Raw genomic sequence first — 20,650 nt, 5'->3', positions numbered from 1 at the left:
CCAGGTCAGAGACTGCAGATACATACAATGACACGGAGCCCAGACACTCGGGCCTCGCTGGAAAGGACCGTACCTGGTGCTGCTGACCACCCTGACAGCCATCAAGTCTCAGCCCTCACCAGCCTCGTACTAGCTGTTGGGGCTGAGAGCTGGGACCTAGAGGGACACTCAGATCTTCAAAAAGCTCCCTAGACTTACACATCAGAGATGGTTCGAGAGCTGGTTTAGTAGATCTCCTTGGATGACTACCCTGATATCTTCCCTTATGGGACCCTTCTTAATTTTGCTTCTGTTTCCGATTATAGGTCCCTGTGTGTTAAATAAGCTAGTTACCTTCATTAGAAAAAGATGAGTACTGTTCAGATTTTGATGTTATGTCAACAATATCATGTTTTACAAGGTTAAAAAAAAAACAATATTATAAAGATACAAAAATTTAGTTCTAAGATTAGAACTAGCCATGAGAAGAAGTGGGGAATGAAAGATAAAAGTTTTAAAGTTGCCCCCCTAGACACAAAGTTTAGAGCAAAAACAAACAAACAAACAAACAAACAGGTTAGGCCCCAGAATTGTATGTTCCAAAAAGCCTCTCCTAGGGCTATAGAATGGATAATTACATTGGCCAGCTCAACAGCTTTCTCCCAGAAACTAGCTGACCATAAATCTTTTTTTTAAAGATTTATTTATTTATTATGAGTACACTGTAGCTGTCTTCAGACACACCAGAAGAGGGCATCAGATCTCATTACAGATGGTTGTGAGCCACCATGCATTTGCTGGGATTTGAACTCAGGACCTCTGGAAGAGCAGTCAGTGCTCTTAACCGCTGAGCCATCTCTCCAGCCCCGCTGACCATAAATCTTAGAGAACAATCTTGAGAAGCAGGAAACAACTTCTCCTAGGAACTAGCGGACCATGAAGTTAAACAATCTGAGAAGTAGGAGACAGCTTCTCCTAGGAAACAATCTTGGGGGACAGAGTTCTTCCTTGTGATTTTTCACTGTTATTCTATGACGCCATCCCTGCCCCCTCGGGTTGTGGTTTCTTCCTTTAAATACCTCTTCTCCCAGCCTCTTGGGGTCGAACTCCACTGCCCCTGCGTGGGATACAAGTCTCGACGCCAGTGCACTGGTTGCTATCGATAAACTTCATGTGATTACAACAAGTACAGTCTTGTGTGAGTTCTTGGGGGGTTGCATCATCCCGAGACTTGAGTGAGGGTCTCCCCACTCCGGGGGTCTTTCAACACGTATGTCTGTTTGAGGGTGCCAGATCCCCTGGAGCTGGAATTACAAACCATTGCAAGCTGCCATGTGCATGCTGGGAATTGAACCTGGATCCAATGGCAGGTACTCTTAACTGCTGAGCATTCTCCAGCATGCTCCTGCACATCTCTCCTGTACTCCTTCCATTTTAAAATATGTGAACACAGCCTTCTTATCTTTCAGATTCTCAAGCCATAGGCCCCCAGCCTCCCTTCTCAGAGCACCCTAAGCTCCACAAGGCATGGCTGCCTTAGACTCCTTCCGGCTCTCCTTTCAGACAACTTGAGGCTCAACGAGTTGTGTGCAATTCTGTATCCTCCTTTCCCTTCCTTTCTCACCAACATGCCAAGGTATTAGGGTTGACAGTAAAGGCCACTGGTCACCATTTTAACCCTCTGAAAAACAAAACTGACAGAAAGCCAGGTCAGAGTCAGCTACCCTCGAACTCTTCTTGAAGTGGCCCACACCAATCTTGTGGTCCTGGTTGGCCTGTTTTATTAACTCAGCCATCTTTGTGTTTCTGGCTCGAAGCTGTACTTTGTGCTCAAGGGATTGTTTCTGTCTCATCCTGGCATCCCTCAGATGCTCTCTGACAGGGCTTCTTCCCCAAGATACAGATTTCCATTCTAGTGTGTACTCGTCACATTGGGGCATGTAAGGATTCTGTTCTCAGCAGAGAAAGAGGCTTCTTTTCAACTCTTTAAATGTCTTGTGGGAAACATGTTGCCCATACATTATACATGATCAGAGCAAGCATGTCTTATGTTAAAGCCTCAAATTTAGGATCACTTAATTTAGGACCTAAAATTTGCATTTCAACACTAATGAAGGTGCACTCTTGCTTTGCTTAGGTCTGAAATCAGGTCTGGCTATGTAACTCGGGCTGGTCTTAAATACAGCAGTCCTCTTGTCTCAGCTCCTGAGTGCTAGGTTTGTAAGTGTCTTAGGGTTTCCACGGCTGTGAAGAGACACCAAGACCAAGGCAACTCTTATAAGGGACAACATTTAATTGGGGCTGGCTTACAGGTTCAGAGGTTCAGGCCATTATCATCAAGGCAGGAAGCACGGCAGCATCCAGGCAGGCATGGTGCAGGAGGAGCTGAGGGTTCTACATCTTGATTAGACTGCTGCCAGGAGAGGACTTTTAGGCAGCTAGGAGGAGGGTCCCAAAGCCGATGCCCACAGTGACCCACCTCCTCCAACAAGGCCACACCTCCTAATAGTGCCACTTCCTGGGCCAAGCATATTCCAACCACAATAAACAGGCAGTTGTGTCTTGGGAGATGGACCCAGGGCCTCACACCTTAGGCAAGTGCTTTACATCATCATCCCAGCCTCTTCCTTGCTACCTTCTCTACCAGTCTATGTCACAATCTTTATAGATTACTAGGAGCAGTTGCCCTTCACTTTTTAATTCAAAACCATGCTGATAATAAATACTTGTCAACCAACTGAAGTTCAGGGACTAAAATCCAGATGAGTACTGTGTAGTAGATGTTAGGGTGACTACAGCCTTAGTCCCTTACCCATGTGGATTTCACTGACTGAAATAAAGGCAATCTGTCAATGGTAGTCATGAACTACAGTCATGGCTACAGAGCAAGGACTACTCTGTGCTCGGAACTCTGAACAGGGAGGGTACTTTGCGTTACTGTGGATGTAGAGAGGTCAGTGGTGGAGAGGTCAGGGGTCAAAGGTGAGGCGGGGGTGTGAGGCTGGAAGATGACTCAAGGTTGAACTGTCCAAGAAACCACTGCGTGTTTTTTGATAGTCTCTACTGAATGGTCTCTGTTCCTCTCCCTTTCTCTCCTTCACCCTCCTTTGTTTACAGAGACACAGAGTAAGCAATACGTCTCTAATCAGGAATTCATTGTGCTTGTCACTCTTGAAGCAAGGTTTTGGAAGTTGAGCTCCATGCCTTTCGGAAGAGTCACTCCTTGCTATGGTAGCCTTTCTGGTTCTAACAAGAGCTGCTACCGTTTTATTGGTTGCAGAACTGCAGGAGCTCAGAGTGTGGTTTGGTTCAACTTCTAAGTGTGAAGGTTTGTGTATATCCTAGAACACCACTGTAGTGTGATTTATCTTGTGAGCCTTGCCCTTTAAAGGATTCCCAGTAGCTAGTAAACTGGTCCTTTAAGGATTTCTGGGAACAGGATAGGATATAAAAGGAAAGCTGAGGCAGAGAAAGTGAATTGGGCTAACAGAGTGAGAGAAGAGGAGAAAGCAGTTGGTACGGAATTGGGCTAGTAGAGAGGAGAAGGCAGTTGGTGGAGAAGATATTGCTAGGAGACAGTTGAGCAGATAGGCTACCACAGTTGTTGTAGTTTGGAGCTGCTAGTACTGGGAAAACAGGGAGAAGGGACGGTGTAGTCAGACTGTTGGGGAACTGAGTGAGGAACAGTTGGGAGAAATATTTGAAGGGGCTGCTCTCTCTCTCTCTCTCTCTCTCTCTCTCTCTCTCTCTCTTCCTCCCTCCCTCATTCCCTCTTCTCTTCTTCTTTCCTATCTAGTGTTAGGGAGTGAAAATGGGGGAATAAAGGGTGGAAAAAAGAAGAACCCCCAAGTAGCAAAGGCTGGCTACAACTACAGCCTTGTTTTCCTGCTTTCTGTTCTCCATGAGCCACTGCTTCGAGAACCACTCATTTCTTAATCTATGCTTATCTCCTTGGAGACTCTCCACCCAGTTCTAGTGCTCTGTGCTCTTCTCTGGGATGGAACATGCAGCACAATTCTCAAGCCCTGTCCTTTGCTCCATAGAGATCCAACACATGTTCCCTAGTACGTCTGAGTGAAATTACTATGTAAAGAGACAAATTCTGCCTTTTACACACTTGGGATAGTATAGCCTGGATCCTAGCACAGCAGCCACCCAAAGACAAGTAGCCATGGTCTTTAATTTCTTTCAGGTTCTCTTGATTAATAATGATTAGCAATGTATAAATGCACACAAAATGTGCTTGTGTTGTTGTAAAAATATAAAAAGTAAAAAGGTATCTTTTGTCCCCACTAGATCCAACACTGCGGTGCCCCCAAGATATCTGGTAGATATCTTAATCTTAGCAAAAAGCCTCTCACCCGCTCTGCTCCATCCCATATCACACTGCCGAAGGCCTCTCTCTCTGAGCCGTCAGCAATCTCTCTACCTATCTAGTTCCCAAGGCAGGTTTCCATGCCAGAAACACACATCCCAACTCCATGGCCGCCCAGACCAGCTGCCCCAGCACTCCCTTACACTTAACTCTGCACATGAAAGAACACACAGCACAATAACCTCTGATCCATAGATAAGATATAATTGCCCACCTAAACATACAAAGCCCTGTACACATCCATCCCTTAAGAACATTCATAACAACCTGTAAAGGTACAGTATAGAATTTTAACATCAGCCTCCATGTTCTCTCTCCACAGCAGCTTCTCCACCTTCCCTCTGCCCTCCTTTCCGTCCCAGTCCCATCCTTCCTTCTCATCCAATGACAGGCCTCCTTCTATCCCGTACCTGCACTCACTTGTATTTTACAAATTAAATGGGGAGAAGGTTCTGGTGAAGTCACGTGAGTCCTGAGTATTTGAGTAGGAGCCGTCCTGGGGCAGTGGAATTAGCATCAAAATACAGACAACTCCAGTGCAAACCACAACACGCTTATTGTTGGGAACTTGCAAAAATCAGAAAACTTGTTTCTAGGCTGTTACTGACAAATTTTTTATTGAGATGTGGAGAACTTTTAACGAGGCCCTCACGCTAAATCTGATGTCCAAGTACTCTCAGTTTCTAACAATCTATGGTGGCTCACACCTGGGAAAACCAACACAAAGTTAACTGAAGCTGGGGATGGTGGCCTCTGCCTGAAATCCTCAGGAAGCTGAGGGAGGAAGACCACTGGCTCAAGGCCAGTTTGGGATGTGCATACCACGAGCTGAGCCGGTCTTGGAAGCACAGAGGAAACACTCTCTCTGCCCCTTCTCCATCACCACGTCTGCCTGCATGCTGCCATGCTTCCGGTCCTGATGATAACAAACTAACGCTCCAATTAAATGTTTTCCTTTATAAGAGTTGCCGTGGTCAGGGTGTCTCTTCAGAGCAATAGAACAATAACTAAGACAATCCCTATTCCTCAAAACAAGCTTTCTAAATGGTATCTGATGTATATGTTCCTTTTGCCATCCTGTTTTAAATCAACCATTATCACATGTACAGCTGGAATTACTGATTCAAACTCTTTAGGGAGGCTTTTAATAAATCTTTAGGGAGGCTTTTAAAGGCAGGGGTTGGTAAACATTATCTGTAGAGGGCCAAACAGTTAGGGTTTTCTGGTCCCAATGGTCTCTGCTGGAACAGATATTATACGGAGGAATGGGCTTTGGACTGTGAATTATGTGACTATGATTTAAACAAGTCATATACTAGTACTCTCATTTTCTCCCAATTACTTAAAGATACATGCCAAGGACTAGTCTTGGCTTAGAGGCTGTTTGGAAGTGGAGAAACGAATGACTTGAGGTCAAATTGTGGGTTACAAGCTAAGTTCTCCGGACAGCTTTCTCTTGCTAGTCTAAAAAACTCTCTGGATAGCTCACGTTTTGCAGACCAAAAGCTGGGTCTTTCATTTACATATCAATTCAGTCTTTACCCCAGGTTCCCTTTTGCTTGTCCCACGAATCAGCACACCCAGACCCATCCCCTTGATTCTCAGAAAGAGACAGCAAGCACATTTTAAAACATCTTTTATTTATTCACTTTACATCCTACTCACTGCCTCCCACCCCAGCTACCTGAAAGTGAATTCAGAGATTTGCCTGCCTTTTTAAAGCACAGACAATAAACAGGCTGGGTGGGACCCCACCCTGACTTTTACCATTCCTTCTATGCCTGCACCTGAAACTAAACTTCCTCTGTCTTCCTAGGCTGACCTTGAACTCGGGAATCTGTAAACAGCAACAACCAACTTAGCTGGGTGGGATCTTGCCCTGTAATACCACTTCCTAAATTTCTTATCTCCTTCCTTACTATCTTTCTGACAAGCTGTCTCACAGTACAGCTGCCTCTGTTCTTTTAGATCTGTGATATACCTTATACAATGCATATTGTATCCTTATATTTTGCATAGTTGATAAATTATATATTTTTGAACTCATGTTTTTAGAGTTCTTTCCCACAGCCTTTAGGGCTGTCCTGAAGGTCTCAGCATTTACAATTTTGCTGAGAAATAAGACACACCCTCAACTCCTGGACTAATGCTGTTTCTAATTATCATGGAGTCATTAACGTTATCAGGGAGAATGTTCCCTGAAGGAGGAACATGAAAATATGCACATTATTATACAAACAAGCTTTACACCCACACCCAACCATGCACACTCATGGAGACTATGCCCTGCTGACTCTGTTCCAGGGGAGGAAACATGAAATCATTCTTGAGTCACAAGTTGACAAACAGCACATTGCCTTTGCCAGCTGCCCTGCATTCCCTGACTCTCATTCTAACAGGCTACTGAATAAAATTTATCCTCCCATTGTCAGATGCTTCTGTGTTCCTTTGTGTTTGCTGCCTATCAGTGAGACAAACATTTGACTATTTTTATTTGTGGAGCATTGTCAGTGCAAATGCTCAAAAGTGAAACTTTAAAGGATATGGCTGTTTTCAAAGTTTTGGCATAATCTGCCAAATTCTTTAAACAGAATCTATAATATATTCTCCTATATCAAGTCTTCCTTCCAACAATATATATAAACATTTTTCACCCAGATATCCAGCAGCATTTGAAAAATTACACAGAAGGATAGGTGTAGTAGTATTCACCTTTAATCCTGGTACTTGGGAGGCTACCTCTGAGTAAGAGGTAGCCTGGTTTTACATAGTTACAGGACATCAGGGTTATATATAGAGATCTGATCTCAAATACCTTGCCTCCCACACACATACCCTAAAACACCAAATCCTTGTTTTGACTGGTTCAAATCATTATATTGCTGGTCGGTGTGTTAGCCGACTAAGACTAAGACATAATGATGAACTCACAAATCTAGTGTCCAAATGACTGGTTCCTCCTTTGGGGAGCCGTCAGATGAATGTCCTGTTAGGATGCAGCTGCCCATCTGGAGATCATCAAGCCCTGGAGAAGACAGATAAAGGCATTGAATTGCACAAGCTCTCACTGAACCAGGAGATGAGCCACGTGCACTTGGGCTGACTACTCAGTCCCTAATCCTGCTATATGCTCTTCAAGGACAGTTGAGTGGCCTGGGGTTTGTAAAACATTATGGCTTTCAAAGGCCTTCCCACCAATGTAAGTGCACATACCTCTGTCACTACTGTATGAGAAGGGCTGCTGTCCTTCTGGTAAGGAAGCGGAAACTGGGAGGTGAAATGTCTGCGATCTCAAAGTTACTTGTAGATCTGGCATTTGGGCTCTTACTCAATTTCAAAGCCAGTCCTTTATCTGGTGTGCCAGGCCACAGTTGCCCCCTCAGTGGCTAGGGAGTGATGTGTGTCACAATGGGTCAGTTATTACAGTGCACAGAAAAAGCTTCCTTTAAAAGCAAGAGTCACTCATTTGGGGCTGGGGCTGTAAGGCAGGGCATTTCATTATTGATTGTTAATTGGAATCCAAGTTTTCCTTTGCTATGGTTCAAGGGCAAGTGTTGGGTGAGGGTTAGGGCACAGCTCAGGGGGAAAGGCTTTGCTCAGAATGTAAAAGGCCCTAGGTCTGATCCCTGGTACTGTGAGGTCTGAATTGAACCTCTTCCAGGACCTCTTGAATGAGACTCATGGAGACAGTGATTGATGTAAAAGCAAGAGGAGTTTAATTCTGACACGTCGGGGTACTCTCACTTCAAGGGGAGATGACCCTGAGCAGACACCCAAAAAGGCCATGGGGTAGGGGGGTACAACCACGCACACCAAAGCAAACCCCAGGGCAAGATGTTCCTCTTACAGTTCCTTTTGCTGATGGCTAAGTGTTCACCAGTGCCGATGACTTCACTCTTAGGTCATGCTGTGTCACTCACTGGAAGAACATTCCATCCATTTTTCTGCAGGGCCCTGTATGACTGAAGGCAGTATTTACAGGCTGGAAATACTAAAGCAACTTCTGCTGTAGGGTGTGCATTCTGGGAGACGGTGGCTATAGTGTGTCCCCTCAATTGTCTTCTTTCCTGGAAAGAAATGCTCCTTTTGGGGGACGGCTAAAGAGATGTCATAGAGATAATCAGAAAATCTGGGCATACGGATGTAGATCTCTCCTGAGAGACACAGCCAGAATACAGAGGCGAATGCCAGCAGCAAAGCACTGAACTGAGAACAGGACCCCCGTTGAAGGAATCAGAGAAAGAACTGGAAGAGCTTGAAGGGGCTCGAGACCCCATATGTACAACAATGCCAAGCAACCAGAGCTTCCAGGGACTAAGCCACTACCCAAAGACTATACATGGACTGACCCTGGACTCTAACCTCATAGGTAGCAATGAACAGCCTAGTAAGATCACCAGTGGAAGGGGAAGCCCTGGGTCCTGCTAAGACTGAACCCCCAGTGAACGTGATTGTTGGGGGAGGGCGGCAATGGGGGGAGGATGGGGAGGGGAACACCCATAAAGAAGGAGAGGGGGAGGGATTGGGGGATGTTGGCCCGTAAACCAGGAAAGGGAATAACACTCGAAATGTAAATAAGAAATACTCAAGTTAATTAAAAAAAAAAAGAAAGAAAGAAAACTGGACATAGTAATAGTACCACATCCTTGGAATCCCAGCACTGGGAGGCAGACACAAATGACTCTAGTCTGTTTAAGATTGCGTTTAAGATTATAGCTGGGGGGCTGGGGATTTAGCTCAGTGGTAGAGCACTTACCTAGGAAGCGGAAGGCCCTGGGTTCGGTCCCCAGCTCCGAAAAAAAGAACCAAAAAAAAAAAAACAGATTATAGCTGGGGGGTTGGGGATTTAGCTCAGTGGTAGAGTGCTTGCCTAGCAAGCACAGGGCCCTGGGTTTGGTCCCCCAGCTCCAAAAAAAAAAAAAAAAAAAAAAAGATTATAGGTGGGTGTGGTGGAGCACACCTTTAATCCCACCACTTGGGAGGCAGAGGAAGTCTGAACTTTGTCAGTTTAAGGCCAGCCTAGTCTACAAAGTGAGTTCTAGGACAGCCAGGGCTACACAAAGAAACCTTGTCTTAGGAAAAACAAACAACTAAAACCAAAAACAACTAAAGAAACACACCCCCACCCAAAAAAAAAAAAAAAAAAACCCGATTATATATACTTGGCACTTGGATTTCTTTATAGGTTCCAAAGATTTTTCTGAGATCTAGGTAGCATTTGGAAACATGTATCCTATTCCAAAAGGTTTTAAGAAAGCCTGAGTATATGTCACTGGGCTCCACAGTGCACAGTGGAGAAAGAGCTGGCTTTTTCTACACTTACTGTAGTAGTCTCCCATGTTTGCCACTGGTCAGCAGCTCTGTTATTTTCCTCTATTATGCTAACAAGATGGTGGATTGAGGGGTGTTTTGTTTTTTGTTTGTATGTTTTTGAAGCAGAGGTTGTTATGTAGCCCAAAGTGCACCTGTGTGGTTCTGTGTGAAGAATCATGCTTGAGAAATGGAAATAAAAAAAAAAGTTCTTCCTTAAAATGACTCAGGTGTTATTTAAACTTAAGAAATGTAGAAAAATGAACTTATTTCAGAATCTGGAATATTTCAGGCTTTGCTAGATTGAGGCATTAAATGGATTTTTTTTGTAAACATGTAATGCATTAATTCTCTGAAGACAGCAATACATTGAAATTTCAAGTAACTGCGTATCTGGATACTATCAGTAGTAAGCTATCAGTAGAAATTCATGTATAATATTTTGCCCTCTGAAGTATGGAAGAGATAGCTTCACAAGCCTGTAGTAACAAACACTATGAAGGTTGCCTTGGGAAAGCCAATGAGATATCCCTGTTTACTCAGGGTTCTCTCAAGTCACAGAACTTAGAGAATGTCTCTACATATTTAGGAAATTTATTGGAATGACTTACAGGCTACTGCCCAACTAACCCAACAATGGCCAGCTGTGAATGGAAAGTCCAAGAGTCTCGTAGTTGCTCAGTCCCACGAGACTGGGTGTTTCTTCCATTGTCCTTCTGTAGGCCCAGCAGAAGGTATGATCCAGATTAAAGTTGCGAACCACTATGCCTGGATCTCAGCTTTTCATGGAACTTGCTTTGTCCCAGGCTGGCCTTGAACTCAGAGCTCTGCTTGCCCCTGTCTCCTGGGATTAAAGCTGCATGTCTGGAGACTATCTGTAATATCAAGCCTAGGCCTAAGCTTTTCATGGCCACTCTGCCTCAAGATCTGGATCTCAGCTGTGCCCTCCATTTCTGGATTGTAGTTCATTCCAGATAGAGTTGAGTTGATAACCAGGAATAGCCCTCACAATCCCAAACCTTAAAATATAAAATTTTATGTGGCCATCTTGAAATGATCACATAAAATTGTTTATTTAAAAATTTTAAACTTTTGGAAACCATTTAAGTTTAGGGAAAACTGTTTGGAAAAGTCATACAGGGAGTTTGATGGGTTTGTTTGTTTGTTTTTTGTCTTGTTTTATCACTTTTTAAATCCCAATTGTATTCAAACAGATCTTGGAGAAGGAGCAAAGATCTAGCCAGGTTGTAGTCACCAGCATTTGATGACAGGCACAGGAAGGTTGACAGGTTCTAGGCCCTACATGGCTACTGAACCTGGCCTTTCAAAGACAGACTTCAGTCCCAAGGTGGAAACATCAGTTGGTACCCAAGAGGCAGCTCTGTGTGCTGGGAGTGTGACTTGGGGGACAAAGAGTTCAGAGCTTTGATCAGTGCACAAACACCCTGCTGTAGCCATCCTTGAGAATCATTGGTTCAACTGGACCTGCAGTCTCACTTCAGTTCCCTTCTGTGGTTTTCAGGCATATCAAAAAAATCTGATATAAACCTCCTCTTCCTGAAGAAGCTTAAGAGGAAATCCTAACTAGTGAGTCTAAATGGTCCAGAGGGTAGGACAAAAGCCACTAGAATTCAGCTTTCCCGCTGTCCTTCCAGCCAGATTTCTGTGGTTACATACCTGTAATCGGTTAGCTCTCAAGGCTGCCACAGGAGGATTGGAACTCGAGGAAAATGGAGGCTACGTAGAAGGCATTATCCATCAAAACCTGATTTCAAAAACATGCATCTTGGATTTATACCTTCAGTTTGTTTTTTCCTGATGCGGAAAGTGTTAGGCTGCAATGGAGTTTTTTGCTCAACCCTCCAGGGTTATGGAGGAACAGCAATTATATCCTCGAATCAAGACAAAGTCAGGCAGAGGCGTTAAAGGATTTTCTTCAAATCCCACAGCTTTTAAGGAGGAAGGTGAGTCAAACTTCAGTTAGTTCTGAGATTCAACTCTCTCCTAACCTTGCTCCTTGCAGCTTTAGCCAAAAACCTAATAGTAACTTTAATGAATGAAATGAATTCCCTTGTTCTGTTCCCACACGTTTCGCAGAGAATGCTTGGGGCACTTATTCATATTTTCCAAAACATGGAGGCTTTGCTTAGCGCCACTCCGAGGGCAAAACTGCGCAGCCTCCACGGAGTGCAGGAAGGAGAACCAAGAGCTCCCTCAACCTTAAAGCATTGGCCTCTGAGCCCCGCCCCCAACCCCTGGACCGCCCCCTCTCCCTCTCCCGCCCCCGCCTTCAGGCCCCGCCTCCGAGCCCAGGATGCACCTGGATGAAAACAAAATCCCACGTGACTGGCCCTGAGCTCAGATCATCATGGCGTCTCCCAGTGGGAAGGGTTCTTGGACGCCCGAGGCTCCTGGCTTTGGGCCGCGGGCTCTAGCACCGGACCTGGTGGACTCGGTGGACGACGCCGAGGGCCTTTACGTGGCTGTTGAGCGGTGTCCTCTGTGCAACACCACTCGCCGGCGGTTGACTTGCGCTAAGTGCGTCCAGAGCGGTGATTTCGTCTATTTCGACGGCCGCGACCGGGAGAGGTACGGCGGCCGCCACGGCCCTATTGTTTCTGCTTCTCTGTTTCCTCTGGCCCAGCCACCAGAAGCTGGAGTCTGGACAGCCTAGTCCGGGCCCAGGAGCCCGGCGAGTGTGGAAGAGAGAATGTGCAGCTCTGCGCCGGCAGTGGTGGGGTGGGGGTCGGTGCCAAGTGAACGTAGATTGCTGTTCCCCATCACCAACCTGATAGTTTCTCTATGGTCCTCTTGGGTACTGGGGAAAAGGAAATACAGTCCTTTTGGAGACGTCTGTGTAGAGAAGTCCTAGTTCTCTCATTCAGAAGCTTAGTTCTGCCTTTTCCTGTCTTCAGACATAAATACATTTTATAGAAGGAATCCGCAGAGAACTAAATTGGTTAGGATGGATTGAGCCCTACTTGTCTGTTGTCACAGGTGGATACAGCTCTGTGTGGACGAGGACTAGGAGGTTGGCTTCCTTCTGAAACCCCAAAGATGATTTTGTGTCACTTTGGACTATTTTTTGAGTTGCAAAGTCCTTCGTTAAAAGAACTGCGTTTAGAAAAAGATTTCAGCTTTCTTTTGAGTTAAGTTAATTAAAAAAAAAATCAATGCTTAGCCGAAGAGTCTTTATCTCCTTACTTTTGTTTCAACAATGTAGTTTCAATGATAAGACAGGTAACTTTGGTTTGTTGTTTGAGACTGTGTCTCACTTGTAGCTCCCTGGGTATCCTGGAACTCACTATATAGATCAGGCTGGCTTGGAACTCGGAGAGATTCTCTGGGCTCTGCTTCCCGAGCACTGGGATAAACCCGGCTAAGACAGAAAAAAAATTTTTTTTAGTCTTAAAGTTGAAGCATTTATTGTTTTATAACAGCCATGCAAGTTATTGTCGGCTAATTACTCGGGAGACTTGTATATAAAGGAAGTGCCTTGTCCCAAGGTCCCAAAAGTTTAAAACCAAGACATCCTGGATCCATATACCTGTGCATTTAACTGCAAACTGTAAATTTTGTAGATGTAAATTTTGTAAATATAAATTTTGCAGTGTTTTAATTCCCATCATTCCTGTGAGCATGAATGCGGCTCAGTTCTTTTTCTTCTGAAAATTTTGGAGTAACATCGTCTTTTTCAGTTAATTGCTGTTTTTTGGATCAGCTTGACGATCTTAGTACATTATAGCTCTAAAAAAATTAGACCAGTTTTATTTTAAGAAAACCAGATAGGAGATGGGAATGTCTCATTGTTGAGCCTAATGAAGTATTTGACATCTACATTTTCCTAGATTTATTCTTGCAATTGTAATACCATCTAGATGGTGAAGACGGCCAGTCTTGAACATCCAACCCAGACAAGTGTGCTAGCCAGTATCTGTATTTGACTTCTCTTTTTGCCTCCCATTTGTGGTAGTAATCACTGTTTTAACATGACAACCTGAACTCCTAGTTTTATATTAATAAATGTGTTTTTCACATAATCTCAATACAGTAAATTTCAATACCCTCCTTTTTAAAAAAAGATTTATTTCGTGGATGTGAGTACACTCTTGCTGTTCCCACACACTCCAGAAGAGGACATTGGATCCCATTACAGATGGTTATGAGCCACCATGTGGTTGCTGGGAATTGAACTCAGGACCTCTGGAAGAGCAGTCAGTTCTCTTAGCCACTGAGCCATCTCTCCAGCCCACCCTCCTTTTACTCAGACTTAAAAAACCCCTTCCGCTCCTCAGTAAGCCACCACATCTAATGTCATCAACAAATTCTTTCTCTTCAAAGTTTAGCCTAAATCTGATCCTTTCATTATTATACAGTCTAATCCACAGAGGATTATTGCTTCCTCTACCCTTCTTGTTAGTGTAATTAACATATTACAGGAGTAATGCCACTCCATTCTTCTGTTCATACTTTCTCATGGTTTTGTTTTACTCAAAGTGAAAGCTACAGTCTTGGTTTTTGTTTTGTTTTGTTTTTACTTGTTTGTTTTGAGACAGGGTTTCTCTGTGTAACATTTCTGGCTGTCCTGGAACTCTGTAGACCATTCTGGCCTGGATCTCAGAGATCGATCTGTGATGAAGATGTGCACCATCACACCCAGCCTTGACTTTTCAAGACTGAGTTTGTCTGTGTAACTCAGACTGTCCTGAAAGTCACCCTGGAGACTAGGCAGGTCCTTTTTTTTTTTTTTTAAATTTTTTGCATCCTACTCTTTAAAAAGATTTATTTATTTATTTATTTATTTATTATATATAAGTACACTGTAGCTGTCTTCAGACACACCAGAAGAGGGCATCAGATCCCATTACAGATGGCTGTGAGCCACCATGTGGTTGCTGGGAATTGAACTCAGGACCTCTGGAAGGGCAGTCAGTGCTCTTAACCGCTGAGCCATCTCTAGGCAAGTCTTAAACTTACTGAGATCACCTGCCTCTGCCTCCTGAGTGCTGGGAGTAATTTTATGTGCTGCCACCACCACCTGGCAAAAGCTGCAATCTTGAGCCATAGTCTTGCAAAGTCCTCTGACCTAATCTCTTGTTCTTTTTCTTCCGTATTTATTAAGGGAGAAAATGGTTTCCTGGCTTCCCTGTCAGTCCCAAGAGCATTCCTGCCTCAGAGTCTTTGAAGTTACAGACTGCTAAGAACTCTTGTAGTAATCTTCATGGCTGCCTACTCTTCCTTCAGAACTCTGCTTATATATTAAAGATTCTCTGAACCCTTTAATGCTCTTATTCCTAACATGCTTTTTTATTGTCTTTTCACCATTTAATAACTTATTGATTGTCTGATCCCCTCAGGTGTAGACTCTGAGGGCAAGATATTATTTTGTAAACTGTTGTATCATATAGCAGATTAAAGAATTCAGTTTTTCAGTCTTCCTAAGACCACTTTTTTGGTTGTTTTTTGAAACAGGGTTTCTCTGTGTAGAACTAACTGTTCTTAAACCTGAAACCCGATCTGTAGACCAGACTGGCCTCAAATTCAGATCTGCCTTTGCGTCTGGGTTGCCGGGATTAAAGGTGTGAGAAACCACTGGCTAGCCCTTAGACAACTTCTATATCGACTCTTACAATCCACTGGTTACTAAAGCCAAAAAGCTGTGAGTTTTCTTGAACTTTACTTTTTTCTCTAAGTCATAAACTAGCAGCCTGTTTAATTCAGTCCAACACCAAAGAATATCTTTAATTTGTCTACTTACCATCCGTCTATGTAGTCACATGCAATCCTGTCTTATATGCATATGTGACCACCCCTGATTTTCACCTCTAGAAAAGTAAGCAAGATCATGTCAATCTATTGCTTAAACCTTTCTCTTGGTTTTCAATGCAATTATGATAAAATTTAATCTCTTGTCTACTTATTTTTTGCTTCTCTTCACTTCCTCATATTCCCTCTCCCTTCCACTTGAACTTTTCTGGTATCAATATTCTTTCTTTCTTTCTTTTTTTTTTTTTTAAAGATTTATTTATTTATTATATATAAGTACACTGTAGCTGTCTTCAGATACACCAGAAGAGGGCATCGGATCTCTTTACAGATGGTTGTGAGCCACCATGTGGTTGCTGGGAATTGAACTCATGACCTCTGGAAGAGCAGTCGGGTGCTCTTAACCGCTGAGCCATCTCTCCAGCCCCCATCAATATTCTTTCTACAATCATAGATCATATCACGAGTTTTGTCACCCTCTACTAAAGCCTCTTTTGCTTCCAACCCTGTGGGCTCAGTTTTCTGGTTTCAGCCCAAAGTCATCCTTCCCCCACCCACCATCCCCACGAGAGAGAGAGGTGGGGGGGGGAGGAAGGGAAAGAGAGAGAATATGTTCTATTAGTCTTTGTGAGCCAGTGTTACCTCGTTTAATACTGCATTCCATTCATTTTCATGATAATTTCATTGTATTTATGGCCAAATAAAATCCCACTGTGTATATGCAATGTGTTTTCATTATTATCCCTTGGTGGACATCTAGAGTGCTCACCTTTAAAGGTAAATGTCCCTTCTGATGTAGCCTGCTCACTCTCACGCCATCATCGTGTTTGCTGTCACAACGCTTGGTGTATTTTGTGGTGGGACAATGCCTCCTTCATGTTAATACTATTTGAGTAAAATGCCAACTTCCAAAATGTCTTCCTGAAGGCACAGCTTCTTGTTCTGTCACATCATCAGCTCAGTGGCAGGGTGTAGCACATTAGCATGGCCAAGGTGGTACTACTTTTAAAACAATCCCGGAGATGTGGCTAGTGGTAGAATATTTATGTGGTATGTGCAAAGCCTTCCTTTGACCCCTTCCCCCAGCATTGCATACTCACAAGCACAACCTATTTACATAGAAAGTCGTGGCTAACTCTGAGTGTTGTGGGGCTGGAGAGAGGGCTCAGTGGTTAAGAGCACTGACTGCTCTTCCAGAGGTCCTGAGTTCAAATCCCAGCAATAAATAAATAAATCTTTTATAAAAAAAGATGAGTTCTCTGGAGAGGGATGCTCTTACAGTGGATTTATTTCCTAACGAAGCAGGAAAAGGAAGAACAAGCATCTCAGTCCTTTACACCATAAAGGACCGCCACAGTGGTCCACTGGCCCGCTCCCCTCACTCATCCTGCCCTCTCCTGGACTGTGCATGCCTTCAGAAGCTGTTCGTCAGCCTTTTCTTGTTTCCAGAACATTACCCAGTGTCTAGTAGGATGAAAGGATCTCTTCAGGCCCAGGACCACTGGCCTGATATGTTTTAAGAGCTCTAGTTAGATGTCAGTACACGGATCATGTGTACTGTCAGATTGCTGAGGAGAAAGGCTGCCCTGCCCTCAAGAATTTAACTGATTCTGGCAGCTGTCAAACCTCAAGAACAAAGGTTGCTTGTGCTACTGTCTCGTTTGTAAATAATTCTGTACTCTGCTTGCCTTTCAACTCCTTTTACTTTTACTTTTACTTCATAAAAACCTTTCACTGATTGGATCTCCGTGGAAATAAAGCCTGGAGCTTCATAGCACCATCGCAGCCTGCTTTAACTTAGACTAAAGAGGTGGCAGTTCAGGGAGAACTAGATAATGAGGCAGTAAATGTCAGTAATTAGGTCATTTGGAAGAAATATGGCATGTTGTTTTGGTTTTAGGGGGATGACCTGGAACTACATAGCCCAGGCTAGCCTTGTATTTTGGTAATCCTCCCATCTCAGCCTGCCAAGTGCTGCCGTTCTGGGTTATAGGCTTAGCCATCAAACCTAGCTACGTGTCCTTAGTACTTTTAGATACTTTGCTATGTTCAACAGACATGGAAATATTTCTTTTTTATTGTCCAGGACAGTCAGTCTCATTGCTGCCTGTCTCATGTTTAAAGCAACACCTGTGTTCTTCTCTTTTATCTGAACTTTAACTTCACCTGTTCATAAGGAACAGAGAGGAGCATGTTTCCCGTTTGTCATTCCAGAGGTCTGAAGCAGTTCTTCCAGCAAAATCTTCTCTGCGTCTTATACTGCTGGATGTTTATGCTGTCTTAGCAGGAGCCCAATTTTTCTGGATTATGTATTTACCTAACTATAAAAATAGCACTGTTACACAATAGAAAACTGGCAGGTTGTGTAATCTCTTTCCTCAGATCTGGGAAGCACTTGTTGATCACTTCATGGTAGGTAGGTGACTGGGAGTGGAAAGTTGATCTGAACAGCTGGGGCTCTACCTGCTGTGCTAAGAGCCAAGGTTGCCTTAGTGTGCAGTAGAGAGAAAGAAAGACCATTTTCTGGCCATATGCTATGGTGAGGCTTCAGCATTTTTTAGGGATAGTTTTTAATCTTCACCAGTGGCTTAGAAATACACGGTTGCATCTTTTACCCAGAAGCAGAAATACAGGACAATGGAAATTGAGCTGGGTTTAAGGGGTAAGGAAAAAGTATAAACCCAGCATATGAACATTGAAGATGTTGCTCTGAGACATCATTCTATGTCTCATTGCCCCACAGCAGAGCTGCTTTTGTGGTAGATGAGGTATAGTCTTTTAGAATTCTACCTCATGCTAGGGGAGACCATGTGACATATTTTTGTAGATCTTAAGTTTTTGTACTTAATAATGTCTTCCAGATTTGTGTGTGTGTGTGTGTGTGTGTGTGTGTGTGTGTGTGTGTATGTGTGAGAGAGAGAGAGAGACAGAGACAGAGAGCGAGAGAGAGAAGAGGTGGGTATTAAGAGTTTAAGAAACATAGGAAGCGCAAGGCCCTGGGTTCGGTCCCCAGCTCCAAAAAAAAGAACCAAAAAAAAAAAAAAAAAAAAAAAAGAGTTTAAGAAACAATAGTTTAAGGCTGGAGAAATGGCTCAGCGGTTAAGAGCACTGGCTGCTCTTCCAAAAATCCTGAGTTCAATTCCCAGCAACCACATGATGGCTCACAACCATCTGTAATGGGATCTGATGCCCTCTTCTGGTGTGTCTGAGGACAGCTACAGTGTACTTACATACATAAAATAAATCTTTAAAAGAAAGAAAGAAAAAAAGAAACAATAGTTTAAAAGAGTAATTTCTTTTAAAGGAATATACTCTAAAAATGTAACTAAGGAGGGATGTAATAACTATCTGAGGCTGAGAATATAGGCATGTCCTACCACACTTGGCTTCAGAAAGTCATTTTTTTTCTAAAGATTTATTTATTTATATGTGTACACTGCAGCTGCCTGACACAACCAGAAGAGGACATGGATCCCAGATGATTGTGAGCCACCATGTGGTTGCTAGGAACTGAACCCAGGACCTCTGGAAGAGCAGTCGGTGCTCTTACCGGCTGAGCCATCTCTCCAGCCCTAGAAAGTCATATTTAAGCCAGGGGTGGTTGCCCACACTGTTAATCTCAGCACCAGGAAGGCAGAAGTAGATGTTGTAAGGATATTTAGTCACATTGTAAACCCTGAGATGTGAACTCCATGGCTCAGCTTTGATCCTAGAGCTTTCTGTTGACTAAACAAGTGGTGGTTCAGCTCGTGCACACACCGTAATTTAAGAGCTAAATAAAGCTAACCCTAGGTCAAGAGGCAGAAGCAACCAGTCAACAGGGAAACCGCAAGGAAAGAGAAGGAAGGAATGTTGATTGGAAGGGCCTTCAGACAGCATGGAGAAGGAAGAACGTTCTCCTTCTGAGACCTTGCAGCGGGGAAGGATACAAGATAATCTGTGGCACTGACTCAGGGTTTCACTGCTGTGAAGAAACGCCATGGCCAAGGCAGCCCATAACATCAAGCATTCCATTGGGGATGGCTTACAGTTTCAGAGGTTCAGTCCAGTAGCATCGTGGTGGGAGCATGGCGTCATGCGGGCTGACATGGTGCTAGAGAAGCTGAGAGTTCTGTATCTTGATCCAAAGGCAGCCAGAAGGCTCTCTTCACAATGGGTGGAGCTTGAACATGGCCTCAAAGCCCATTAACCAACTTGCAAAACAGTGCGTTAAATAGGGATCCACCTTCCACACACCCTATTTTAACATAGAAGATAAACTGTTAAGATTTCTTTGATGTGGTAACTTTTTCTTTTCACTTCTTTCTTGGAAACTAAGTGGTGTAACAATCCATTTCTTTGAGCGGTGGGGAATGGATGGGTGTAGGAGAGAGCTAGGGCCTGCAGCCATGGTCCTTCCTGTCCACCCTGCTGCTTTGCTAGTGCCGCCCCTCCTCTTTCATGAAGGATAACATAACTCAGCAAGTATTCGGGTTTATCCTTATTTGGTCTACTATTCCTGCTGTCATCTGTAAGGATTTTATTGTACTGTTTGTTTGGAGACAGGGTTTCTCTGTGTAGCCAGACTGTCCTGGAACTCAGTCTGCAGACCAGGCTGGTCTGGAATGCAGAGATCTGCCTGGCTCTGTCAGTGCTGGGAATGTTGCCTCATTGTTATAGCTTATGAAAGCATGATTCTATCCTCCACGGCAGCTTTCTGCCCAGTTTGAGAACCTTGTAGGTTTGAGTGTAAGTTACTATTGATTGATTTGCTCTGTTGAGGTCAAAGCCAATAAAATCACTTCAGTCTCACTCAGTCTTCCTCTCCCCAAATCCTGCTCTGTAGTCTACACTGGACTGGAACTCAGGATCCCTCTGCCTCAGTCACCTGAGTACAGGGTTACAGGTATACACTACCATACCTAGCTTACTGTCCTATGCAAGGCAGGGGAAACATGAGGGCACAGGTCTGTAGAATGTACAGCAGTTCTTAGAACTGCTTGATCTGTATTGCAAAACGTGGTAAACACCTGATTCATTGCTGACTCTGTAGGCTTTATTTCTGAGTCGTAAAATGCAATTGGCATCATTAGTACTGGACACTCTAGTGCTTCCAGTAGAAAAACCTGCAGCAATGGGGCTATGCTGCAAAGTCTATTTCAAGTGTGTGTGTGTGTGTGTGTGTGTGTGTGTGTGTGTGTGTGTGTGTGTGAAGTTGCTGCCTTTACTTAGTTGTTTAGT

General features: G+C 43.8%; 1 protein-coding gene and 1 long non-coding RNA gene across 5 annotated transcripts in view; one reads left to right on the top strand and one right to left on the bottom strand.

The window, feature by feature from the left end:
- The window catches only part of LOC108352900 (uncharacterized), a 29,216-nt gene extending 17,344 nt beyond the window's left edge, over positions 1–11,872 (bottom strand). The window contains exons 1-3 of one of the 3 annotated variants that reach the window (XR_010057903.1): positions 11,342–11,872; positions 8,202–8,421; positions 7,286–7,379 (exon numbers count right to left, since the gene is read on the bottom strand). This is a non-coding gene — a long non-coding RNA (uncharacterized LOC108352900). The other 2 variants (XR_010057902.1, XR_001841303.3) reach the window with 2 other exon arrangements.
- A 123-nt stretch (positions 11,873–11,995) lies between these two features.
- Atg14 (autophagy related 14) overlaps positions 11,996–20,650 on the top strand; it is a 31,361-nt gene continuing 22,706 nt past the window's right edge. Inside the window, exon 1 of one of the 2 annotated variants that reach the window (XM_063274217.1) lies at positions 11,996–12,253. In XM_063274217.1, coding sequence (XP_063130287.1) covers positions 12,033–12,253 — 221 coding nt within the window. In that variant the 5' untranslated portion in view covers positions 11,996–12,032. The remainder of the gene's footprint in view (positions 12,254–20,650) is intronic. The other variant, NM_001107258.1, reaches the window with a different exon arrangement.

The sequence above is a fragment of the Rattus norvegicus genome, chromosome 15, assembly GCF_036323735.1.
Source record: "Rattus norvegicus strain BN/NHsdMcwi chromosome 15, GRCr8, whole genome shotgun sequence".
Taxonomy (NCBI): Eukaryota; Metazoa; Chordata; class Mammalia; order Rodentia; family Muridae; genus Rattus; species Rattus norvegicus.
Note: the sequence above shows the minus strand (reverse complement) of the source record. Positions and strands in the feature narration are given on the sequence as shown.